Source organism: Pagrus pagrus (genome assembly GCF_965226575.1).
Source record: "Pagrus pagrus genome assembly, chromosome: 12".
Classification (NCBI taxonomy): domain Eukaryota; kingdom Metazoa; phylum Chordata; class Actinopteri; order Spariformes; family Sparidae; genus Pagrus; species Pagrus pagrus.
Window position 1 is genome coordinate 27,050,146 of NC_140196.1, and position 27,588 is coordinate 27,077,733.

The 27,588-nt window shown below is 41.9% G+C and overlaps 1 protein-coding gene across 1 annotated transcript; it reads left to right on the forward strand.

The window, feature by feature from the left end:
• cntnap2b (contactin associated protein 2b) lies at positions 1 to 27,470 on the forward strand. The gene is made up of 25 exons (XM_084369058.1): positions 1 to 426; positions 8,102 to 8,212; positions 8,896 to 9,089; positions 9,466 to 9,613; positions 11,685 to 11,888; positions 12,053 to 12,237; positions 12,935 to 13,078; positions 15,297 to 15,552; positions 15,676 to 15,825; positions 15,955 to 16,117; positions 16,231 to 16,337; positions 16,833 to 16,952; positions 17,334 to 17,449; positions 17,646 to 17,730; positions 18,446 to 18,602; positions 19,112 to 19,239; positions 19,360 to 19,530; positions 19,643 to 19,861; positions 20,222 to 20,458; positions 20,772 to 21,005; positions 21,142 to 21,275; positions 22,541 to 22,634; positions 23,374 to 23,604; positions 23,694 to 23,768; positions 24,477 to 27,470. Exons 1-25 carry the CDS (start codon positions 345 to 347, stop codon positions 24,674 to 24,676), a joined length of 3,945 nt encoding a protein of 1,314 aa, XP_084225184.1. The 5' UTR covers positions 1 to 344; the 3' UTR covers positions 24,677 to 27,470.
• The last annotated feature ends 118 nt before the right edge of the window (positions 27,471 to 27,588 follow it).

The following is a 27,588-nucleotide window of genomic DNA, read 5'->3' on the forward strand; positions in this document are numbered from 1 at the left end:
AGTTAGAACGGTTTCACAGCTCTCGTCTGTCTGTCTGACCATGCACCTGGAGCTCGAGGCCCGGCCTACAGCTCAAACGCGTTCTTTTCACAGGCTAGTTCTTGAGGTTGTCGGTCAAACCCCGCTGGAGTGCCGCTGGGCAAGCTGATAAGCGAGGAGAGGAGGAAGAGGACATTGCGTATAGAACGCCGCGGACGGACAGCCACTGTTTTTCATTACCGCGGCTGATAAAGAAAGCAGCATCTTGGCTGTGTATCACCGCAACAACAGACAGCCCGGCGGAGGGAAGCCCGCACCGCTTCATTGTCTCTGTGTGTCTCTGTGACTGTGGATTTTCTGGAAACATGTCTGATCTGACCGCGCTGTTGTTGCTGCCAGTCCTGTGTGGCATCATCAGCACCTCCACCGCTGCATCCTCAGCATCCCGTAAGTAACTGTTAGGCTAATACACACACACACACACACACACACACACACACACACACACACACACACACTAGCAACCGTGGCTAATTTGGTGGCTTGCTCTCTCCGGGGCCAGTGCAGCTCTGAGCAGTCGATGTAGACTCTATAGCATAAGGCCAAACCAGCATACTCGTAAGTAATGCTAATAATAACGACGACACACACGTATTTCATAATGTCATCATTACGAATTTTATATCACTGAAGAGGAAAACATACACCTTAAAGTGCAGAATGCTTTAACAGCAAGAATGGGGTCAGTCATATATTTACTCAGTCATGTATTTATCAAGTCTCCAGTTTAAGTGCATTGATGTAGAGTCCAGCAAATGCTAAACTAGAAAGCTCAACTGCACTGAATCTGCAGCCAGAGTATCCATAACATATCAGTATGAATAAATATAATGAAAACATATCCCACTCACCCATACAGACCATTACACTGTGCTCCACACATGTAACCACCGATAGAAGCCCACCAATAACATTTTTAACCCCCTTGTTTATCAGTTTTAAAGCTGTAATATGTATGACTTCTGCATTAGAATGTCTAAAAACACCTAGACCCTTGTTATATATTTTGTTGAGTTGTGTACTTACATTATCACAAATGTTTCCAACAATTTTCAAACCCAGAGAAATCCACTAGTTTACTTAAGGTAACAGTGTGTTTAATTTAGTCATCCTTGACTACTTCCGGGATCGAGAAGTTGGCGAACTAAACTAAATTTGACGCTAATTAAATATCACCTTGTTCGTGAATGTTGTGCCTGAGTCAAGTCAGGTATTCATCAGCGATGATGCTTGTTTAATTGTGTGTTCACACCAGTGAAGCGAGTTTGACTGCAGGATCATTTGTGTTTATTCACACGTGTATTTGCCCCAAACTGCAAGATTATTGTGCATCAGCCGTAAAATAGCATGCAACGGTGCATGCATTCCCTTCTCCTCTCTGTAACGTTATGTTCATGAAGTACATTTCCCCTCCAGCTCCAGTCAGCAGTCAACATTACAGAACAGAAACACCTGACAATGGAGGTCCCCTTTGGGGATCACTGCTGCAGTCAGGTTGATAGACAGGAATGAAGTAGAATCCATTTTTCAATCCCATTCAGTAAATCTCTTAGTTCTCCTCCTGAGGGTGAACTGCTCCAGATCAGAGCCAAATCTGAGTGATTCTGGGTGTTTATTCCTCCAGAAGGTCTGGCTCTGTTTCTGATTCTCTCCTCCAGAGATAGCTGGCGATGATCCCGCCTGGCCCTCCCCACCTAACACTCAGCAAACTTCTTTTGTTTTTTTGTTTTGATTAAAAGATCCTTAATCTCTGCTGTCACAACTTTGCAATAAAGTCATGTTAAAGGAAAGGTAGATGAAATTAAGTATACAGTGAGTTGGTCATTAGTGAGCAGTGATGTTGCTAGGTATGTGTCCTGTGTCTCTGACGCATTACAATCTGAAAGGACCCATTAACTCACTATCCATGCATCCATATTTGAATCCTGATAATGCCACATTGTGTACAACACATCTGTAATGAAATCATTACTTATAAAAGGAATCTCGTTTCTGTATTCTCTCGTGACGATGCTGCTTTGCCGGTCAGGAGCTGCACTGTGTTGAAACCATAAACCAGTATTTAGTTTATTTGAATTTTGTTGACAAGTGTATCAGGATGATGTGATAGGACTGTACCCAATTAAAAGATTCAATGATTCGTCTTTTTTCAGTTCAGCACCACTCTAAACTGTTTTACCTGCAGCCTCAGACTTGTGTTGTCACGCTTTTCATTGTCATCTGTGATGTGAAAACATCAGATTTTCACACAGTGAAACTGTGTGCGTCCTGCTCATAGTTCAGTTATAAAATCCCAGCGCACCACAGAGCGTCTCTCCTGTCACTCCTGACAGCGCTGTCAGAACAGGGCCGGTGCTACACATTTTGGTGCCCTGGGCCAGATTAGGATTTGGTGCCCCTGAATTGCAGTTCTCATCAGATAACCACCATCACATGTTGTCAGTTGGATTTTTTTTTAACTGGCAGCAAATATAAAACTATATTTATGGTTCCTTTTATATATAATTGCTCACTGAGATGTTATCCCTGTACATTTTTGTAAGCTCCTTTGTTTTATCATGTTTTTCTAATGTTTCTGAGAAAATCCGTCTCTGACTGACTGGCTCATCAACTTTCTTGGGGCAGCCGTAGATTTGCCAGTGTTTTGTTTTCAGGTTTGGGATTTTATTTGTTTTTTGTTTGTTTAATTTTCAGATACTTTTCCATCAAACATATAACCATGATTATAACCATATAACATCAAATACAAGTTTAACACTACACTTTGCCAGAAATCACACATTTTTGGGGGGACCCACTAAATTTCCCTGGGACACATTCAAATGACCCCCTGTGGGTCCCGGGGACTCACTATATCAAAAACCTATCAACATCACTGAGTGAGGTCAGTGGAGTGTAACGTGTAGTGTGAGACTCTCTGAAGGGCTGCACAATATTGGGAAAAACTGACATTGTGATATTTTGGTTCTCTGCAATGTATATTGAGATATGAAAAAAATAACTTACCTTGAATAGACGTGTTTGGAAACTAGAGAATGCAATATCTGAAGAAATTGTGGTGTGAATGATGGATGTTGAAAAGCTGATGCAAAAAAACATAGCTGGCAAGTTGAAATATACCAGTAATGTGTGGAAAATGTGGAATACATCAAGGTTTGTTGAAAAACATGAAATGATGATGAAATGAGGATTAGGGATTTAGAATATAACTAAGGCTGGGAGCTAAATTACATTGTTAGCTTGAAGGAGATGGAGAAGCAGCTGAAGGAGTATGAAGAACTGTTAAAGTGGGGAAGAGTCATTTGACTTAACCTGAATAATCATTATAACTATGACTTCTAAATAACTATTTAGAAATAAATTGTGTGATGGTTGGAGTGATTACATGTTCTCAAACATCCAAATCAGGCCCTGTTTTGTTTGATAAGTTGATAAAGAATGATTGTGATTGGTGGTTTGCTGTGCATGCAGAGCCTGCATGTCACTCACAAGCAACACACTCCCATGCATCCAACAACCCTTAAATCAGACTAAATTATGATATATCAGACTGAGTTTTCTCGTAGAGTAGTCATGGAAATGTTATGGTTTTCTTTTTGCATCAAGCAGAAAAAAGTTGTGGCATGACATGTTTGAGTTTATTCGCCTTACTTGACTTTGCACGTTCAGCAATGTGACTATTGCTCAAGCACAAATTGCCGTGTCGATGCTGAAATGATAAATTATGCAGTCCTGTCTCTCCATGACAAAGTCAGGATTTTTGTAGTGGGAGAGCACCGGGCCCACGGGCCTCTACCTGGGATGATGAACACTCCACCCCCCCGGGCAGTCTACCTGCTGCATTATAGAAACAAAACACAGTATAAGTAAACAACCCAGGGGACTGTCACAGTTGCATTATGGGAACTCAAGGAGAGATAATTCACTTCCCTCAAACATAGTGGGCCCCATGTGGAGCTGTAAAATGTTGGATAACCCTAACCCTGTATCCTGGAACAGTACAGCTGTCAGCGTACTTGATGCTGCCTCATTGTCCTGTTGTGAGCAGAATAGTGAAATTACCTTGATGCAATCCAAGATAATCCATTGAATGTTTACAGTTTTTGAATTTCTGCTTTCATACAGCATCCATCTTTTTCGAAAGAATGTTTGGATTTTCTTTTGCAAATTTAATATAATGAGAAGTAACTCCAGACCTGTTTTCCATCCTAAGCCTTATTTTTTTGCTTACAGCACAATCTCACAGATGGCTGTGGTTTAAAGAAACTCTGCACTTCTCTGCAGCTCTCATTGGGTTTCTTCACAGACCAGCTGGTCTGTCCTTTAGGAACTGAACAACTGTTAATCTAAAAGTAAAGTCAGATATCACAGATTTATGATTTGGGGTCATCCATCACATTCTCTTGAACGTGTATGTCAGGAACGGCTTGAGCGAATTTCATCAAATTTGCCATAAACTTCCACTTAGACTCAAGGATGAAGTGATTACACTTTGGTGGTCTGAGGTCAAGGTCACAGTGATCTGTCTGTCCCATTCTTGTGACTGTGATACCTCAGGTGTTTGCATTATTCCCTTCTCATCTAGATACAGGGGCTCCAATACAATTCAGGGACGATACATTTTTAATACAGGACGATTCAGTACGATTTGATGCAATTCAGTACGATTGATGCGATTCAGTACGATTGATGCGATTCAGTACGATTGATGCGATTCAGTAGGATTTGATGCGATTCAGTACGATTTGATGCAATTCAGTGCGATTTGATGCGATCCAGTGCGATTTGATGCGATACTGTGCAATCTAATACAGTTCTTAACATTTGTTTCATGTAGTCATTCATTTCCCATTATACATTTTAGAGCCCGACCGATAAAGGATTTTTAAGGCCGATACCGATACAAATATTTGGTGATTTAAAAATCCGATATTCCGATATATCGGCCGATATATATATATATATATAGAAAAAAATAAATCCAGAAATGCGTAACAAAAACATGAACAGATTTCCGTAACATTAGTTATTTGTAGTTATTTATGAGTCCTCACTGAAATAATATGATAATGCAGTTTAACTGTTTTATTGTCACAACAGAACAGAGGAACATCAAAATTACTAGCTAAGTCAGTTTCACTCTCGGCTTACACCTAACAGCAGCAAAACTGGACATGGTAGTCACAAATATTGTCATGCTTATTTGAGTTAAGAGAACTGATGGGGATGTTCTTTGAATTGTTATTCAAGCATGGAACGCCAACACTCATAACGCCAACACTCATAACATAGTTGAAGGGTGTTTCATCCGTTTTTATTTTATTTTTTAAATATTCATTTATCGGCCATTATAAATGCCGATACCGATAGTTTGGAAAATGCCTAATATCGGCCGATAATATCAGCCAGCCGATATATCGGTCGGGCTCTAATACATTTAAATAAGTTAACTTGGCGATTCCCAAGTACTGTTATTTTTTAAGTATTTAAGAGAATAATGACTGGTTCACTAATGTCCACTAGATTCTACTCGGTCTACTACTCAGTGGCTGTTGGCAGTCATGATTGTGATTATGACTTTTGCAGTAGACACAGACAAAAAGGTCTTACTGCATGAACAAACATTTTGACATTATGAATATAAGCTGTCTCACAGTCAGGCCCAGGTGCCTCACTTTCAAATATTTGTAATGATTACCTTATAATTAATCAAGACCTCACTGAGTTGAAGCAGGACAAACATATCCTTTGTCTTGCTTTTTCGTGCAAGCTGTACTAGCATCCACATAATTACTCCTTAGTGCCTGCATACGTTTCATCATACCGTCTCTCCTTCTGTCTTTTAAAATCCAAATGTTGTCCAAACTTTTTACTTAATGGTATGAACCAGAGACACAGTCACATTTTCTGCTCCAGAAACAAAACAAAACAAAAGTTTGCATCTGTACTGTGAGTTGGCAGCTAAAAAAAGGGGAAAACAACCTATCTCTCCGAATTCCTCCATCTCCTTGCAGCTTACGCTTTCCCCAATCCGGGATCTTTCTCTTTCCTGGGCGACTGTTGTTAAGGGGTGGAAAAAACTCTCCCTCCCCCCACTACGACCCCCCTGTGAGGTGGGTACCGAAATCGCCATTCCTCTGTCTAACTTCTTCTCTCCTCCGGCGGAGATACCCCGGAGCCGATATCCTCACCGGTCCACACCAGGACAGGCCGTGTGTAGGCCAGCTCAAGGAAGTTAGCTTCTAGCTCGACCCTATCTCTCACCACCTGTGCTGAGACCCAAGGACCCCCGACAGTTTGCGCCCTCCGCCTGGTGCTCCTCCAGTACCACCTGCCTGCCGGCAGCGACTATGGCGCGCTCACATCGGACACTGGTACCCAAGCCGATAAACCCCCAAAACCGATATGGTGGTGATGGGCCCATTTAAGATAAAATGATAAAATCAGCTGACTGATAAATCAGTTGGGCTCTAAACAGCACAAAAACAAAGTTTATTTTGTTTCATCATTGTCTTATTATAAATTTGACATAGCCTTACGTAGATTCAATATCCCACCTTACCATGCACCCTGCAAATAGATTTTTATATAGAAAAATAGTGTTAGAAATTTATTACCTCTTTCTTTCACTCACTTTCAAAACAAATGCACTCACTAGCGAGGTGAAGAGCTTTACCACAGGAGGCAGTGGTGCTCATACCGCTTTTGTCTGCAGAGGTGCCAGAATCAAAGAAAAAATAAAAGTTACTAGTCGCTGCTTCACCTAATTCTTATCACCATGAAACATCCCCAGTTTAATTCTTACATTAAAATAATAATTTTTTGTGTTAAGAAATTCATGAAATTTTATATTTAAACATGAACGTGCTTCATTCTCTTCATTGATCAAATATCCCATAAATGTTCCTCAGAAAGACGAGCTGTCAGTGCAGTGCTGCGGTTATTTCCAGGTTCTCCATCGAGCACATAATCTCTTTCTTGTTCCTTTAAACTGATTAATACATGCTTGGCATGTTGTTTTGTAATGCATATGAGGAAGCTCATTACCATTCTCTGCACCTGTCACACACACACACACACACACACACACACACACACACACACACACACACACACACACACACACACACACACACACACACAGAGCTGTGACCCTTCCCCCTGCCCAGAACTCCATCTGATAATCTTTCTGATAAACGTGTGGAGAACAAAGACCAACCAAAACAATCATACACATAAACACAAACCAGCCTTATGGTAAGAATGTGTCCATAAATAAAATAATGAAGCAATTTTCTGTTACTATGCAAACTGCTGATCAAGACTAAATCAAAGTGTAATCACTTCAACAGGCTTTTAGGGTGATTTTAAAGACTAAATAAGACTAATGAAATGTGATGCATTGCTGGATATAGAGTAATGACAAAGTAAACCTTGTCCAATAATTGATGATGAAATTGAATTGCATTTCATTGGCTTTTCATTTCATGCCGACTCTCTCCCCCTCCCTGGTCCGGCTGGTCAGGATGGTCAAAAGATGCCGACCGTGGGCCGTGATGGTCTCAAAGTCTGCTGCTCTTAATCCAAAACACCCGCTTTCTTCTCCAATGATGATGACAGTAGTTCTGCCATAGGAAGTCACGTACAAAGCCAAAAAAAATGACGGTTATATATATAAATATATATGGCCATATCACCCAGCCTTAAGTTGTTGTCATTGACTATTCAGTTACACATAAGATCAACTGCCTGTTTTCTAAATTTATACATCTTTTCTATCTTTGTTGTAAATGGACTTTCATTTCTATAGTGTTTTTACAACATTCACACACACTGATGTCAGAGACTGCCATGCAAGGTGCCAACTGCTCATCAAGAGCAATTTGGGGGTTCATTATCTTCCCTTTGAGCCGGGGATTGGAACCAGAGACCTTCAGCTTACTGGATGACCCGCTCTACCTCCTGATTTACAGCCGCCCCACAATTCTCAGTTCATGTTGTGGGGTTCTTCTGCATACTTAATCCCTGAGCTGTGTGTCTGTTTTTTGTCTCTCTTGTTCAGGAAAGTGTGAGGACAGCCTGGCCACTCCTCTTCCTTACAGCTCCTTCACCAGTTCATCAGTGTTTGACCGAGCATATGGAGCTGGTTACGCTAAACTCAATAGGAAACAAGGTAAGGCTTTGTAATGACAAGTACTGTATAGTTCCTGCTATGCACATTGAATCATATCGTCCTCTTTTTTGGGTTGCGGCCCTTAAAGCAACATTATGTAGAAATTGGTGTTTTGTGCGATTTGCATCATCACTCCGGCCCTTTGATCATTTTATTTGATCGATTTATTTTATAGATCTTTATTGTCATTGTTGCAAACGACAGAAGCCAGTCTAGCAGCTCTTCAGCAGCATGCAGAATAATCTAATTTCATTACAAAGTTTAAACCCTTCTAGTTGAATAGGCCTGCTCTACATGACTAGCTGCTACCATAGCGTACAGTATATTCATTTGCAAATTAAATGTCGAAACACTGAGTCAAACTAAAAAGTACTCTTCACAGATAAGGTAGCTGTCTAAACTTAGAGTAACCTACCAGCAATGTTCTCAAAGTCATGAATTGTAATGGATGTCTTCAGATACTGATAAGAGGAACAAAGCTTCCCAACCATGAGGTTACACACTGGATAGCGGGGGGGGGTCTCTTAAAGAAGTGGTACATAAACATAAACAACACTGCTGTAAGCTGAAGACACTTAGGATGATTTTTTCCAAATGTTTCACATCAATTTTTCTGCTCTTCTTCTTTCCCTTTTTCCTGCCATCTGCCACCCTGTTCACCTTCGTAACACCCGCAAAACTAGGTGCTGGAGGTTGGTCACCCTTGGATACAAACCGTAACCAGTGGTTACAGGTTGACCTGGGTTCGAGGAAGCAGGTGGTTACCATAGTGACTCAGGGTCGCTACAGTAGCTCTGATTGGACCAGCAAGTATCGATTGCTTTACAGTGACACGCAGAAAAACTGGAGGCCTTATCTACAGGATGGAAACATCTGGGTGAGTAAAAATCTTATGTCAGGTATTATAATGACATCTCATCCATCATCTCGTCCTTTTAACCATTTAATGCAATTTGTGTCAAAAATTGCACAAAGATATCATTTACTTACTGCTGGAATTAGTGCAGCTCAGTGTTTCCAGTGACAGTGATGCCTTCTCAAATGTCCGTTGGGGATAAAATTGTAGTAAATAATTTTGAAATCTCAACATAACAGATAACTCACCACCTACTCTGTGATCAGTAGACAACTCACTCTACCTCCTGAACCACAGTCTCCTGATGAATAAAGAATAAAATTTCAGTAAATTATGGAAAGTTGTACTTGTACTATGGAGAATTACCTGCAGCATGTTTGTCTTTTGTGTATTTCAGACATTTGAGGGGAACGTGAACAGTGAGGGTGTGGTTCGTCATGAGCTGCAGCACACCATCCTGGCTCGATACATCCGCTTCATCCCCGTGGAGTGGAGCAGGGAGGGACGCATCGGAGTACGTCTGGATCTCTACGGCTGCTCATATTGTGAGTACAAGTGTACAAGAGAGGGAAACCTGATTCAGCCACTCTGTCCAGGACTGGGCACCTGTCCAAGGTCCACCCAGCTCCCCACCACTGTGAGCTGGGATACACTCCAACCCGTGTGACTCAGTAGAGGATAAGTATGTGTAGATAATCGATAAATGGATGGATGGATATTTAAGTTTGGGAATTTTTTTACATTATGACAATGGACAGTACAGGGAAGCCTGGCTGCCTCGCCACACAGGCGGACAGCTGACGGTCATCTACTGCCGGTAACACACTGACTAGGAATAAGTACCTCCTACAACCACACATCAAAAGACCCCAACTATTACTTTAAGTGTTTTCTCAACATGTTGCAGGCAGATTTGGTCAGCCTGCCACTTTTTAATAAATGTAATTTCCTGTAGCCAGTAGGGGGCGCTATGACTAACAGAATATTGGCATATAAATGTGTTCAGGAACTCTTACTAATGTAGGCGATACACATGTGTTCAATCATGTAGGTGAAAGTAGTCCCAGAGACTGCATTTTAGGGGGTGCCAGGGAATCGTTTTGCCCCGCCCGTGGCTGAATGAAATGGGTAAATTTCCACCACCTTTTCATTTGGGGGAAAGGAAAATAACAAATATCCTTCAGCTTCAGTTCCAAAAGGGCCTTTCCACCGACTTTGGCATTCTGACCCCTTATTACATTCCTATCAGACAGTCATCTGTGGGGGTAAAGAAGAAAGGCACAGTACCACACAGTAACTAGTGCACATACCTTAACAGTCCCCTTTAATTCAGTAAAGCCTAATCCAATATCAGACTTAATAACCTTGTATTACTCTAAATTAAAGACCACCCATAACTGCCTAACCATGATTTAAGATCACCAGATCTAGGATCGGCATCAACTTGTTCTCACTCATAAATTCCAGCCTCCTAAATACACCTGATTTTTTAAAATTAAGATCCATGAGAAAAAAAAGCCCTTTCTTGCAATGTTAAGGAAAGAGAGAGAATTTTTTGGATCCGTCCCTTCATCCAGATCCACACCAAAAGTTAATGTGGTCTGTTCCGGAGCTTAGACCCATCCTCCATCCAAATTTAATGGAAAACTGTTGAGTGGTTTTTCTGTAATCCTGCTGACAAACCAACCACCTAAAAAACAAACTGACACAGGAGAAAACATAATTTCCTAGACGGAGGTCATGAAAATCTGTCAAAATTTGAAAATGACCAGTGATGGTTATGTTTTTTATGAAGTCCAATTTACTCAAGTGCAGTTTTAAGGTACTTTACTTGAGTATTTCCATTTTTTGCTACTTCATACTTCCACTTCACTTCATTTATTTGATAAATTTAGTGACTAGTTATTTTGCAGATTCAGATAATTCATTGTTGATATTCTATTACTTATGTGTAACCAATCAGAAAGTGTTGTGGGTGGGACATTGAGTGAGACCACAGAGTGGTGACTGCAGACAGAGAGAGGAGGCTTCAGCAGAGCCAAAGTAGTACTTTTTTAAATTTAAGTATTTTGTCACCAAAAAATAAACTGATAATCAGAAAAATGCTAAATATCAGCCCCAATAATCAGTCTATTCCTCGTCAAAGTAAGACATTGTTTTGATTAATTGTTTATGGAAAATTAACAAAAATCAACACAGATTAATATTGCTTCATGATGGCCCTGACCCTACATATCAGTGAACATACAGTAGTACACAGTAGCTTTGTTAATATGATAGAAGCAGTTGATAAGATATTGTTTGGCCGAGTGAATGGAAAATGTACATTCAAAAAAACAGCCAGATGGAACTGTTGATAGGAGCACTCAATTTTCTTTCTTCCTTTCAAGTTTCTTTGCATCTGTTACAAAATGAGATGAGACATCTTAAGGGGTTTAGTCCTGACCCCCCAACTGTCAAAGTGAATGTAATACCCTGCTTACAACTTTGATGATGAAAATAATATTTAGACACAAAGTAACTCATTTCAAGCACAGCTACCTGGTTTGGCGCTTCTAGATCCCAGATCTTTTCTATTGGCAGGAAAGACAATTTTCTTCCTTTTTTGTCTTTCAGGGGCAGATGTGATCAGTTTTGACGGCCATGGCGTCATTTCCTACCGCTTCAGGAGTAAGAAGATGAAGTTTGTGAAGGATGTCATATCTCTCAAGTTTAGAACCACGGCTCGAGACGGGGTCATACTCCACGGAGAGGGACAGCAGGGAGACTACATATCCCTGGAGCTCCGCAGGGCAAGGCTACAGCTCAGCATCAACTTAGGTAGCCTTCCATAACATTTGTGTGGTTTCAAGGACAGCAAGAGCACTGCAAAAGTCTCCAGACACAGGCTATTCTATTCTTTTAAAAATCTGATGATCTGTCAGAAGCAACATGATCAATTTACAGCCTGTTCCTGTCCGTGTGATTTGCTTACTTCTCTACAGGCAGTAACCAGTATGGTTCAATTCAGGGTCACACCTCTGTGACCAGTGGAAGCTTACTGGATGATGACCACTGGCACTCAGTTGTTATAGAGCGTTACCGGAGAAATATCAACTTTACTTTGGACCACCACACTCAGCAGTTCAGGACCAACGGAGAGTTTGACCACCTAGACCTGGACTATGAGGTAAAGACTCCATGGGTCATGCTGTCTGTCATTTTCATCATCTCACACTAATGTCACAATCCTGAGACCTTTGTTCAAAGGTCTGTGAGATATTGTGGTCCGTTCAGCACACACTGATGGTGTGAACAATCAACACACACTAATGGCATTTACCTGCTGAAGTTTGTTGGCAAGCAGTAACAAACCATCATAAAGCATTATTCCATTCAGTGTTGTTACCCAAGATATCAACCATTTATCATGCTTTAAAAATTCTACATAGGGATGTCCTGGTGGCCAGGGTGCTGATCAAGAACACCTAGGCCCCAGTTTGCATCCATGTCACCCTGTCACATCTCCATGATCATAGCTGTGTTTTGCATTTTCTGTTTTACTTTGAGCGTTGGACATCTTTGTGTGTCATTTATGTGTCCTTTTCCCTAGTTGTCATCTTCCATTGTTTGGTAGACTGCAATGGAAAAAAATGGATATAATTGGTGTGAGTTCTGATCGAAAATAAGTTTCAAAATGTGTATACCACTGCTACCAGTACAAAAGGAAGAAATATATACAATTCCAGCTTGATTTAAAAACCAGTGATCTGATTTAGTAGAGTTCCTGAGAGTAAATTTGTGCATCGGTCGCAGTAGTACAATAAACATCACAGTAAGATCAATGTTATTAAGTCCATGTTGTCCACTGTGCTGCGTGTCCTCAGATCAATTTTGGAGGGCTGCCTGTATCAGTGAAGCCAAGCTCAGGAGGCAGAGAGAACTTTGTGGGCTGCATGGAGGGAATCACCTACAATGGAGACAACATCACTAACCTGGTCCGCAGGAAGAAAGTGGACACCTCCAGCTTTGTAAGCCAACTCAACACAGCATTGCACACCAAATGAAAGTTGTTGTTTCTTTGTGCAAAGAACACAAAGTGAGCCTTTAAACAAATACATTTAGAATAGAATATAAGATAAAACAATGAATACAGTTATTTATAACACGTGCACTTATACACTTGACATGATCCTCTCATTAAAAGTTTGACAACTTGGAAACACTGTCCAAATACTCCGACTGTGTTTGAGCATCAAGCATCATTTTTTATAAACAGGGTATAAGAGTAGACCTCTCCTCATCCAATGATTCCTGTGCTGTGTTGGCTCGGAACACACTCTGCCCGTCAAGTCCAACAGCTTGATCTGGAAATGAGTTGGAGACAGGTCTCTGTAAAGATGAGGGCAAATTGATTACCCTGCGACCAGACATCAGCCATGAGCAGCCTTTAATCCAAGATGGATTATCACGGCTCATATTCCGGCTGTCTTGCCTCTCTCCCTGGGGCGGTCCAGTGATCTGGCTGTATGGTTGAAAGATGCCGTGGACAGTGGCCACCTCAGAGTCCGCTCCTCTTAATTAATAAAAACCTTGCGCTCCTTTTCCACTGCTGATGAATGTATTTTGGTCATGGGTAATTCCTGTTTCAGCGATAAAGCCAATAAGATTACAGATTATATATATGTGGAGGCTGGGTCTTGACTTCAGACCAGGACAAACCAACTCTGAATTTCATCTTTGCTTTGCTTGTGGGACAATGAAGTAGACCACAACAGATTTTACAGACATGAAGCTGAAAGGAATGTACTGTAGCATTGATTTGAGGTCTTTGGCTCTCAGCTGTGCTGTCATCCTGCCAGCTGCTGGATCTAGTGCTATGTCCTGTTTGAGACTGCATTTGTACTACAAAGATCTGCAAAGTCCCGTGACATGATAATAATAATATACAGGCCATGATAGAGCAGCTAGTCTTTGTTGTGTGGTTCAAAGAAGATCACAAAGAGAAGTATTTGTAGGCAAGAAAGTGGTACCACCATGTTTAGTTCTGGTTTGGTCTCCATGAACTACTGAGGAAAATATGTGTCTCTTTCACTGCTCATAGCTCTACATGCTCAACTATGTTCACCAGCTCGTCTCTGTCTCTCTGCGGTAGTGTACGGTGCTTCATAATCAGAGTTTCTTAATCAGAAACAGCTTCCAGTTGGTAGCAGAGTTTAATAGCTGGACAACCAAAACAATGAGCTGAGAAAAGGCTAAAACACTGCACGGAGGTACACCGTCACCTTGTATATTACGCATAGTCATTTGATCCATTGTTGGAAACAACCGGGTTCCACCCGGCCTAATTTCAGGGAATTGATTTTTTGAATTTTGGTTAATAAAGTGATGATGATGGAACTAAAAAGTAAGATAGGGTGTATTGTGAGCTTTCTACACCACTATCCCTCAGAAACTCAAAGGAGCACATAGCAAACGTAACTGCCCAGGTCTTGTGGGGTCCATAGAGCATGCACACGAGCCAGCCGAGCCAGCTAGCTTCCAGCTTGGCTCTCTACTAAGTTCAGACATCGCTGGCTATTGGCATTTAAGTATTGTGAAGGTATTTAATCAGATAAGTGGGTAAGGATAAGCATCATCCCGGCCTAATTCCTAAGATGTTTTTAACTACAGCTACAGTGGAAACAAAAATATCATGGTTGGAAAGCTCACCAGCAGCATTTGTTAGTTAAGGCCACGCCTGTCTCAGAAGATACAGACAGCTTTTCTGGGGGAAACCCTGAGTTCAAAACAATTTTGTCGTAGGGCTGGGCAATATATACGATATCGCTATAATGATAGGAGACTATGTACCGTCTAAGATTTTGGATACCGCTGTATCACAATATCACTTACCAAATTTTTCTACTTGTTTTGATACTTGCCTTTACCTGCTATGTCATTATATCCATCCACATTAATGATGATTATTTATTAAAAATCTCATTGTGCTAATGTTTTGTGAAAGTACTAATAGTCATCCCTACAATGTTGTCACAATATCAATATAGAGGCATCTATAATGTGCTTTTGAGGACATTTCAAAATACTGTGTATATCATATGTCGCGGTACTGCCTAAAAGTTCCTTGTTATTATTTTAAGGCCGTCACCCAGTCCTATTTTGTCGCAAGACTGGCCAAGCTCTACTCCTGAGGTCTCTCTCTCTCTCTCTCTCTCTCTCTCTCTCTCTCTCTCTCCCCCACTGTAGCGAAACCTGACATTCTCGTGCGCTGAGTCCAACTCAGTCTCCGTCTTCTTCAACTCCACGTCCTTCCTGCGGCTGCCGGGTCAGGCTTACAGCGACACTCTGGCAGTCAGTCTGTCTTTCAGGACCTGGAACCCCAACGGTCTGCTGATGTATACGACGCTGGCTGACAGCTGGGTGGAGTTGGGACTGACGGAGGGCAAAGTAACCTTCCTCATGAGACATGACACGAAGAAGTTGCGTATTGACATCTCATCAGGTGAGCTCAACTCAGGAGTCCTCAGTTAGTTCAGTTAGTTTTCACTTGTCATCCTGCTGCTTTCCTCAATTATTCTTGTTACTGTTGTTGTTAATCTGATCCTGTTAATGTTTTTCCTTGCAGGTTCAGGCCTTAATGATGGCCTGTGGCACAGTGTCCATCTGACTGCATTGGAGTACTATGCTATGTTGACAGTGGATGGAGACGAAGCGTCCACAGTCAGAACAACCATCCCCATCTACATTCAGACTGGAGGAGCCTACTACTTTGGAGGTGACTACTCAATTCGGACTAATGTTTTAGAGAAACTGCTCATTGTCAAGAACAGCAAAGAGTTCATTGGGTCAGTTTTTTCTCCAGTGGTTGAAAAAATGACCTCTGACCTCCTCCATTTTTCTCCAGGCTACTTTCTGAACACCAACACAGGATCACTTCAGCGTTCCTTTCAGGGCTGCATGCAGATGATCCACGTAGACGACCATCCAGCTGACCTCAGGGCAGTGGAGCAGGGCCTCATTGGAAGCTTTGAAAACGTCAGCCTGGATATGTGTGCCATTATAGACAGGTGATTGTCATAATAGATGAGAAAGCACAAGGAAGCAGAGTAGCTCAGTGGGTGCTTCTGGTGCCTCGCAGCAAAAATTGTGTTCACATCTGTTTTCTTCCACTGTCCATCAGGTGTGTGCCTAACCCTTGTGAGCACAGCGGTCGCTGTTCTCAGACGTGGGATACATTCAGCTGCAACTGTAATGGCACTGGATACACTGGAGCTACCTGCCATACCCGTAAATTAAAATTTTATTTTATATCACCTTTATTTTACCAGGAAGTCACACTGAGATCAAGATCTCTTTAACAACAGAGACCTGGCCATGGTAGCAGTCATACAACATCACAACTTGCTCCATATAAAACATGGAATGGACACGTATTCACCAGCCAGCAACCTGAACTTAAACTCACGTTATAGCATCACACCTGACAGGTGGTATAGCGTGACCACTGCGTGACCACTGCAGAAGGATTTGACGCGAGAGTGAATGCTGATTGTACACATTCACATTAAAGACTGAAGCCAGATGTTAGCGGGCTCTTAATTTCTCTCTCCCTGTATGCATCTGCTCTGTAGACTTATAAAATCGACCAAAAAACATGACTGGCATTTAGGATTTTACCTCACTATAGTCAAATATTCATGTCCAGCCCTGAAGTGCTTACGCACTTACCACACACAAACGCAGTGCTTTGTGTCTGCTGAACTGTGTGTCGTGTCTCTATAGCAATGTATCAGCAGTCCTGTGAGGAGTATAAGCACCAGGGGAAGAGCTCAGGGAGCTACTGGATTGATCCTGACGGCAGTGGATCTATCGCCCCCTTCAGAGTCAGCTGTGACATGACAGGTGAGAATCACTGTGAGAGGGATGGAGGGTTAGTCCCATTCATTTTCTCATGCGATTCTGGGCAAAAACTCTATTTCCAAGAATAGCTTTAGTCAATGCTCACTGCAGTTTGCTGCAAAAACTCAAGTTCTACTTTATCATTACTATCAGTATTTACATTTCTTTGTAATGTGATGCTTATTCCCATGTGTGTTTGTGAATCAGTCAGTCACATTTTTGTATGTTACAGTAGCTCCTCTGGATGGGAACATGCATCTGTCATTCTATACATTATACTAGTTGTAATGCATCTACTAATGTACTGTTTAGTAGTAAAGTGGATCTTTGCTGAAGAAGTTGTCGTGACTCTTGATGATACTGTATGTTTATTTGGTCTTTCAGAGGAAAATGTTTGGACCACACTGAAGAACAACCTGTCTCCTCAAACATCAGTCACCAGTGCAGAGCAGGAGGGGAAGGCAGTGCTGCAGATCACTTACAATGTGACTGATGAACAGGTACACAGGCAACACACACACACTTTGACTGGAGAACTTAGAGTTAAGATCTTCTTTGTGTGTATTGCATTGGTTCAATACACACTGCAAAGAAAACACTGCAAAGAAAACATTCATGAGAATGAAACATCTGCTCTATAATAAAGGAACCCATGAAAAGATGTTCTGTCTCTTTGTCCTTCCTGTATGTGTCCAGGTGTTGTTAGTCACCAGCAGTGCAGAGTACTGTGAGCAGTATGTAGCCTACGCCTGCCGAATGTCTCGTCTTCTCAACACTCCAGGTAAGCTATCCGTCACTAACAAAATACCTTGCTTATTTATGAATACAAATGATGCATTAAATGAATTCTCATGAGGTTCATGTCTCCGCTCAGAGCTCCTTGTTGTTTGTCCATTAGCTTTGGTCGACTGTATTGTGGGGTATTGTTACAACCATCAGGCATACAGTGGTTAAAATGTAAAATAATGTTCTGAGATATAATTGACATCTAAACTCCATAGATGTCACACCAGTTCAGAAAAAGACATATGGCTCCTGGGAATGCAGAGTCGGGACAGGCAGGTAGTGGACTAGCCGGCTCAGGACAGGAGGGCTGCACGCTGAGATGCCGAAGCAGACTGGTAGCTTAAAGACTGGAGGCTGGCAACTTGGATGCTAGCAGGTCAAAATCAAGTTTGTTGATAGCTGGCTGGGATGCAGGCTGGAAGCCAGCAGACAGCAGGCATGGAGGTCAGATAGAGGGCTAGCATGCTGTAAACTAACTGGCTCTGAAGCAGGCTGAGGTGCAGATGTTGAAGAAGTCTGTAGCCCACAAAGGTGGCAAAAAGAATGACATGAAAGAGAAAAACATGACCTGCAGAGCAGGACAGGATTTGACAAATACAGGATCACAGGTTCAAAGCCATTAATGTGAGCAGGATATTTTCCAGGTGAAGCATGTATTGATCTAATGAAGTGAAAGTAAACTGACTCTAGGCTGCTGGTTTGACTCCTAGATGGCTCGCCGTTTACCTGGTGGGTAGGAAGAGCCAATGAGAGGCATTCTTACTGGGGGGGCTCAGGACCAGGGATACAGAAGTGTTCCTGTGGAATCGAACACAACTGTACCGACCCCAAACACTACTGCAACTGTGACGCTGACCTGCGCTCCTGGTGAGTAGACCACTGCTCTTCTTTTTAACTAGTCAAGGTCTATTCACAGCGGACTTCATTTCTTACCTTCACTAAAACAGCTCTGACAGCTGATTATCATCACCAGGATGGTCTGTTTTTAATTAGTTTATTAGGGGTCGAGCAGTGTCGCCTACTACTTTTGTTTCTATACTTCTTGTATCATCTTACATCTTCTTGCTCTTCTTGTTCTTCTCTTTCTACTCCTTCTTCTTCTTCTTCTTCTGCTTCTTCTTCTCCTGCTCCTTCTTCTTCTCCTTCCTTTTTCACCCACTACTCAGACCTCAAGATGACAATTTGCAATTTTCTCAAAAATGAGTTCTTTGCTCCATCTTTGCTCCAATTGTCTTCTGCTTTAAAAGTGAAATCAACGCAGAATCACACTTTTGACAACTTGTTGGCCCAGGCACTGGTGTTGCTGCATGCCCAAGTCTAACCAGGCTGTAAAAAGGGATTTATTGACCTGTGTGTGTGTTTGTGTGTGTGCACAGGAGGGAGGATGCAGGCCTGTTGGTGTACAAAGACCATTTGCCAGTCAGTCAGGTTGTAGTTGGTGATACAGGCAGAGCTGGATCTGAGGCCAAACTGACAGTCGGAGCACTCAGATGCCAGGGGGACCGTGAGTGTCTCTCGATCTCTCTTAGACACAAAAACACATTGATCTTTCACCAGAGATATTTCAGATCATCAGATATGAAACATTAGGATTAACTCCATGTCCTGCTGTTGTTTTCTGAAGGGAACTTCTGGAATGCAGCATCCTTCAGCAGTCCTGCCTCATACCTCCACTTCCCCTCCTTCAGAGAAGAAACCAGCACCGACATCTCCTTCTACTTCAGGACTTCCTCCACTCATGGGGTCTTTCTGGAGAACTTGGGAACCACAGACTTCCTTCACATTGAACTCAGAGGTGTGTCTGTGTGTGCCTGTGTGTTCACTGCACATGATGGAAGAATTCAACATTTCTCAGTCTGATGTTTTAAAATGTGACTAAGGTTGGGTTTGTATCCTCGTGCTCCCAGGAGGCTCGGTGGTCTTCTTCTCTTTTGATGTGGGCAGTGAGCGGGTGGAGCTCAGCGTTCGCTCACCGGTGCCTCTGAATGATGACCAATGGCATCGCGTGGAAGCTGAGAAGAACATCAAAGAGGCAGTGCTGCAGCTTAATGGACAGTACAGGGAGGTCAGACTCAGCCCCCCACAGGGACACACAAAACTGGAGTACTACAGTGATCTATATATTGGTAAGACACATGCACACATACACCTCATGTATTCAGAAACACTGGTTCTGCACCAAACTCTCTCCTCCAGAGCTGGCCGGCTCTGAGCAGCTGCAGGGGCTCCTCCTGGCCCTCCCCACACCACACAAATGTTTACTGTTTTGTTCTGTTAGAGACCCCAAGCAGCAGAAATGATATATTGTGTCTTTAAATCAATAATATCAAAATATTGCACATTAGGAGTATAGAGTGAGGGTGAGAACTGTCCCCTTGTACATAATGATATGATTCACACAAGTGCGAATGATCCAGTGACTGTAACAGCTGTAGTCCCCATTGCTCTGCCTGAACATTTGCTCTGCTTTGTGCCGTATTTACCAGGAGCCTCGAGTGGTCAGAGGGGTTTCCTGGGCTGCATGCGAGCTCTGAAGATAAACGGCGTGACCATTGACCTGGAGGAGAGGGCAAAGGTGGCTCCAGGGGTGAATCCAGGCTGCCAGGGCCACTGCAACAGCTATGGGATGCACTGCAGGAATGGAGGGACATGTGTGGAGCAGTACAATGGTTACTCCTGTGACTGCTCCCTCACTGCGTACGATGGACCCTTCTGCACAGATGGTAAATGTGAACTTATTTTTAAAATGAGTGAAAATGGTTGTCTGTCTCTATGTGTCAGCCCAATCATTCACTGGCAATCTGTGGGGTGTGCCTCGCCTCTGGTCCAGTGTTAGCTTGATCAGCTCTAGCACCCCATGATCCTCCAAAGGATAAATGAGCATAGCTGATGGATTTATAGATGGATGGATGTTAAATTAGAACTTTTATTAGATTCAATGCAGCAAGAAAGGTTTATCAACATTTCTATAGTGTTTTAATTACCTGTCCTTTGTCTGCTGCTTTTTCTGTGTGTGTGTGTGTGTGTGTGTGTTAGATGTTGGCGGCTACTTTGAGACAGGAACGCTGGTGCGCTATGACTTCCCACCAGAGGCAGGAGCTTCTGCGTTGCGGGAGGAGAAGAGCCTATCAGGTGTTGGTGTTCCCAGTGAGGTCAATCTGACTCGGGAGGAGCTGGTGTTCAGCTTCAGCACCACCAGTGCTCGTAGCATCCTGGTCTACGTCAGCTCCAGGACTCGGGACTACTTAGCAGTGGTGCTCAGGGACAATGGTAGGCTCATCAACATCGTACCTGACCAGTTTTTAAAATAATTGTATATAAAAGGATACACTGTATTTTATGAACTGCTGTTGCATTATTATCCTGTGTTAAAACTAACTTTATGTCTCTATGTGTGTGTGTCCAGGCACACTCCAGATCCGCTACAGTCTTGGGGGGCTAACAAAACCTTACACCATAGATGTTGACCATCGTAACATGGCCAACGGACAGCCACACTCTGTCAACATAACAAGAAACTTAAGGGAGATACGACTACAGGTTAGTGCTTGCTGCCACTGCAGTGATACCTGACGATGTTTTAACAAATACTGTACGCTGCCAGTGAGAAGGAAAAGGGTGCCCGACTGAATTAAAGTGATAGTTCCACATTTTGGGAAATGGGCTTACTTGCTGTTTTCTGAGAGGGAGATGTTCAGGTGGATATTAATCTGTGTCTGTTACTGATCTGCAACAGGACTGGGTTAGCTTAGCTTAGCATAAGGAGGAAGCAGCTTGTCCAAAATATACCTACCAACGTCTAAATCTCACTAATAACGAGATGTAAATAATAAATAATAATAATGCATGTTATTTAAAGGTGCCTTTCAAAGCCCTCAAGGTCACCACACATAGCAACAACGATACATCAAAAAAGAAAATCAGAAAACATGTTAGTGCAATTGTGAAAGGTAGGTAAATAAATAAATAAATATGGATGTGGGATTACATAGTGCAGTAATAGAAATTAGGCAAGGGCAGAATAAGCCACTCGGAATAAGTGCGTTTTCAGGCGGGATTTAAAGGTGGAGACAGTGTCGGAAGGGCGAATGTCTGGTGGGAGAGAGTTCCAAAAAGGGTGGGGGCAGATCGGCTGAAAGCTCTAGACCCCATGGTGGTTAGGTTGGCAGATGGGGCAAAGAGCTGGATGGTAGAAGAGGATCGGAGAGTGCGGGGAGGTGTGTGGATATGGATGAGTTCTGAGAGATATGATGGTGCCAGGTTGTGAAGGATCTTGAAAGTCAGGAGTAGAATCTTTAAAAAAAAATGTACATATACTGTATATTGTTGATGAAGGTTCTCAGTCATCCAGGTCATGGTAATTCTTGCTATATTCTAAGTTCTGTCTCGTAGGCACTGGACTTGTTTCAGTTTCTTCAAACGTTTCACCTCTCATCCAAGAGGCTTCTTCAGTTCTTACTAACTGGAGAGGCGTTACAGGCTTTAAACCCTGTGTGGGAGTGTCCTTACAGAGGTGACTCTGCAACATGTCCAGTTGCCTGCGATATAGCACTTAGAATGTACTGTATATTGTTTCCTGACTAACAGCAAACACAGTGATTTTTAGGCGGAGTTTTAGAATATTTCTGATCTCTCTTTTAAAAAGAAGCCAATAGTCATACTTGCCAAAATGTTCAACTATTTCTTTAAGATAAAGTTTTGCTGACTAAAATGAACAGTTGTTGGGGATGATTGTAACAGAGTAGATTAAAGTTCAGTCTCAGTTCAACATGTCACTGTTCCTTTCCTCTGTCCATATTCTCCAGCTGGACCACTACCCAGTGTCAACATACACCCTACCTGAGGCCTCTGACACCCAGTTCAACCTGGTCAAAACTATTTTCCTTGGAAAGATCTTTGGTAAGTGTCTAGATGAGTTGAAATGTGTGTGGGGGGTCCTGTCAGACAGGAGTGATTCATCTCAGGGATGTTGGGTGTTACGAGTACAGTCCCTATTCCTATTTCCAGTTTGCTCCTTTGTCTGCCCATTAATCATAACTTTATATGCCGTTATGCCGTGGCACTAGACTATTATACTACTTGTTCTAATACTTGTCTTTACTCACTTAGTCAATATATCCCCACTTGTGATGATAACTGATCAAAAATCTCTTTTCTCTCTTAATATTTTGTGAAAGTACCAAATTGTCCCTACAATATTGTCGCAATTTTGATACGGAGGTATTTGGTCATACTGTGAAATTTTGTAAAATTTTTTGAAAAAACATCAGCAATGAACATTAACATATGCATTAACATATGCACTTTTAATGGTTATTAATACCCCATAATAATTTATGTTGATTAATTTGAGTTTTTCAAAACATTTATCTGCACCTATATTCCTATCTACAATAGTTTACACTATATTTTGAGAAATGTAATTAAAATGTATTATTGGGTGCATCTTAATTATGTGCTGGTGCAACTAAATGAAAATGTTAGGTTCACCAGTCCAACCAGTATAAAAAGTTGGTCTGGATCCCTGAGATATGAGGTTTTCTTTTGGTCATTCTGGTCCTTTCACTTGTGTTACTACCAGACACTTTTGTACTGACCTGTTGGAGTAGATAAATTTGTTGTTGTATGTTTCTTATAGAAACAGGACAGATTGATCCCATCCTGATTGAGCACTACAACACGCCAGGCTTCGGGGGATGTTTGTCAAGAGTTCAGTTTAACAGCGTGGCGCCGTTGAAAGCTGCACTGCGCTCTGGCCTGGCTGCACCCGTCAGCACACTTGGGATCCTGGTGCCCTCCAACTGTGGAGCCTCACCCCTGACCATCTCCCCAATGGCCTCAGCTAGTGACCCCTGGCACCTAGAAGCAGGTAGAGAGACGGATAGATAACACAGTTTGACGGAACATAAAGATATGTCATACAGATAATGTAATAATAACTGTTTGCCTTGTCCACAGCTGGAGCAGTTTTCCCCTTCAATGAGGACAAGACCAGTGAGGATGGAGTGGATCGCAACTCTGCCATAATTGGAGGTAAATGTCATTTAACTTTCAACCAAGTGATAAAGCTGCAGCTGGGAACGGTCGTTTAACCTGTTAAACCTACAAATACCAGACACTCCACGCAAAACAATTGTTTTCATCAACATAGACAGACTTTGTAGTGTTTACACTCTGTGTGGGAGTGTCCTTACAGAGTCTGAGTTCTGAGCTCTGAGACAACAATGAAAACATCTTGTCCAAAGAAGACGGATGGTTTGAAAGTAAAATATTCCATCTATGTCAAACTGGAACGACCGTCTTTGAACAGAGGAGGTGGCCGAAGACATTACTTATCACCCACCTACAATGCAGCACTGAGTTCCCTCCCCAGACAGCTTAACAACCATTCACACCTGGGCTCACCTAGCCCTAGCAGCCCACAAGTGGCCCAAACGACTCTGAAACTCAGAGCTCACACGTGTCCTTAACAACTCTAAGGACACTCCCACACAGTGTTTAAAAGCCTGCAACTCCTCCAGTTAGTTAGAACTGAAGAAGCCTCTTGGATGAGAGGTGAAACGTCTTCAAGAAACTGAAACACGTCCAGTTGCCTACGATACAGCACTTAGAATTACCATGACCTGGATGACTGAGAACCTTCATCAACATTGAGTTACATTATTGGGCACTCTGCAACTTCATCAGACAGCAAACTTTCCAGTCTGTTATAAAAGAAGTGCTCATCTGCTTTGTTTCCAGGCATTATTTCCATGGTGATCTTCACTGTCCTCTGCATCATGGTGTTTGTTATCCGCCACATGTTCCGTCATAAAGGATCCTACCACACCAACGAGGCCAAGGGAGCAGAGTCGGCAGACTGCGCTGACGCAGCAATCATCGTCAATGACCCTGCCTTCACCGAAACCATCGACGAGAGCAAGAAGGAGTGGTTCATCTGAGCCTCTCTCAACAACACGGACACATGACGTTAGGATGTATTTAGTTTTCTAAGCATAGGGAGTAGTTGTGCGGTCTGTTGGTGGTGATGATGACCTGAGGAACCTCGAGGATGTAGAATGTGAGCGGTTTATTCAAAAACTTTATGGACAATGGACATGGCATTACAGCATGGGTATTAAAGCACAGGGCACAGTGCTGCCTTGCAGAGCCAAGTGGACGTGTGGAGCAGTTTATTTTAACCTTATTTGCAATAGACAGTGCGACAGGATGACAACCTTCAGAAGGTGTAGAGGATGGTGCTGTGAAGTTACAGGCCTCGGTGGAGTGAGTGTGTGTTCATTAGCTTTTATTTTACTATTTTGTTAAATCATTTTTAATTTAATATCAATTTAACTTATTTATTCATTCATATTTAAGTCATATATTTTTTCATAAAAGTTCATATTTTGCATTTATTTTTATAGATTCATATCTGTATGCCTTTGTGCAATATACTGGTATATCAGAAGATTATGTTATTAATGGTAATGATCATTAATCCCAATAATCCTCCACAGCTGTAACAATGCTTACATATACCAGTTTATTTTGTATTAAATCTCATGTTTTGCCTTATTTATATTTATTTATTTTAATTTCAGTTTAAAGCTTTGCGTGTGTGTGTGTGTGTGTGTGTGTGTGTGTGTGTGTGTGTGTGTGTGTGTGTGTGTGTTCTTTTTACACTTGCTTGCTTGTCTGTGAAGGAGATGTAGCCATGACTTTGTCAGCATCATTTGGATTAAGAACTGGGGGTTAATGAAACGTCACACTTTTTATTTTATCTTTTGCATCTACATATCTGACAGTGTCTCTTTATGATCTTTGAGTATTGATTGTTGCAACTATTAATGATTGCATTATTTTTTGCCAAATGACTTCAGGCTTGAGTTCAGTGTTTGAAGAATGAACTGAGTCCTGTCAGTCGACAAGAGCTTGACTCGCTGTTTTGTTTTGGTTGTTTTGGTTTTATTGATGCTGCCTCTGTTAGCAATGTCAGTACACGATAATGAGACAACATTTGTGTAAAAGAAATATTGCAACATTTTGGAAATCTTCTCGTGTGCCATGTGACCCTGAGTCAGATAAGTTCAGTACAGTTGCATCCAGTACAGAGACAGGTGGGGAATGAGTTTAACCTAGCTTAGCACAAAGATTGGAAGCAGAGGAAAGCTGCTAGCCTAACTCCATCACAAGCAAACGGATACACCCTCCAATAACTCCAAAGCTGTCTCATGAAGTCATTAGCTCACAACTTTTTTTCCAAGAGCTCAGCTTTGTTAATAGGAGAGATACGACCAATAGGCAATGTTAAGGGGGGATGCTATCCACCTTGTTAGCAAAATGAGCCAAGGGGATGTTTGGTGTTTCAGTCAATTAAGAACCATCTTCAACACTAACCTACACCCACAACCATATCTTTTCTGCTCCCACACAGCATTAATGTACGAAACGTAGCTGGGAGTTGTTGGAAGCAGGCCTGTAGTCAGCCATTGATGTCGAGCTGGAGGCCAGTCTAGGTCAAAGCGGTTTTGAGGTAAATTCAAGGCCGTGTCCCAAAGGGAGTCAAGTGCCAGTTAAGGCCAAATGGGCTGGACGTAAAAAACAAGAAGAAGCTAGTAAGAGTGAACACCTCAAGGAAATATAACTCAAAATAAGCAAAAGCAAAATAAATATATTAGAAAAAAAATGTGCTGCAAGTTAACTATGAAAATCTGTTATTTTTATGTTCTACATAGAAGACACACAGAAAAAAGTGGATGAGGGTTAGGACCACTGTAAAAACAACTGAGGGTTGACTGTTTTTTCATTATTGGTGATTTATTATTTTTTCTTTATTCTTCGAATCTCAGTCAGAATTCTGACTAAAACAGTTGCCCGAATCCTCTTTCATAGGAAAATAATGTTAACGGAAGTTAATGACACATAAGAACAGTGAACAAGATACTACAAAAAATGTACATCTCTAAGAGGATGTGGCCTCTCTGGTCCGCTCAGGCTGTTCAAGAAAACAAAATAAACGCTTATTTGGACAAAATTGACCAGAGACAAAGTGAGGATGGAGGCTAGGCTAGCAGTTTTCCCTGCATTCAGACAGCAAGTAACAAGTAAAACAAGTTTGTGCTCGCCAAAATGGACATTGCTTTTTCCTGAACAGGGACATGAACTCATCACCCTCTATTTGCAGCATGTTACGAATTTCCAGAGCTTCTGAGAAATTCATTCTTATTTCCATGTAAGATAGTATTTTGGTTAGAGAGATGATATTGATTTGATAAGGCTCAGTGAATCTGTGTAAGCCTCATCTGGCAGGTGAGGCCAGCTTCTTCCAAACAGGGGATGGCTGCAGCACGATGGGCTGAAGTGACTCTTACTTCAGGATTTTCCTGAACTCTGTACTTTTAAACCTGAGCTGTCTTTGATTTTCATGAAGTAGAATGATGTTTCTGCAAAAGAATGTTTGTTAACCACATACAAAACTATGGCTTACATCCTGACATTTGATTGTATTGCCTTTGTATTCCTTTGACTGCACTGCAGTATAATGGCATGCTGTTTGACACTGAATGACACACATTTCTGTTTGATAAGCCACTGTAGCATCACATTGCTTTTTCTTCATGTTATATGTATAAAACGTTGCCGGAATGTTCTTTTTATAGCTAATTTCTCTGATTACTTTGTGCTTTTCTCATTGTCTTGAAAAATTTGATGCTTCCTCTTGGAAAGAACAGTAAAACATGAGTACACATCTTACACTGGCTAATGTTAGATTTTTGATCTAAGCTGGATCCAGCTGGCATCTGTACGGAAAATGATTAGGGCCACTGTAAAATCACATTTTTAAGTTTTGACTTTTTTTCAGCTACATGAA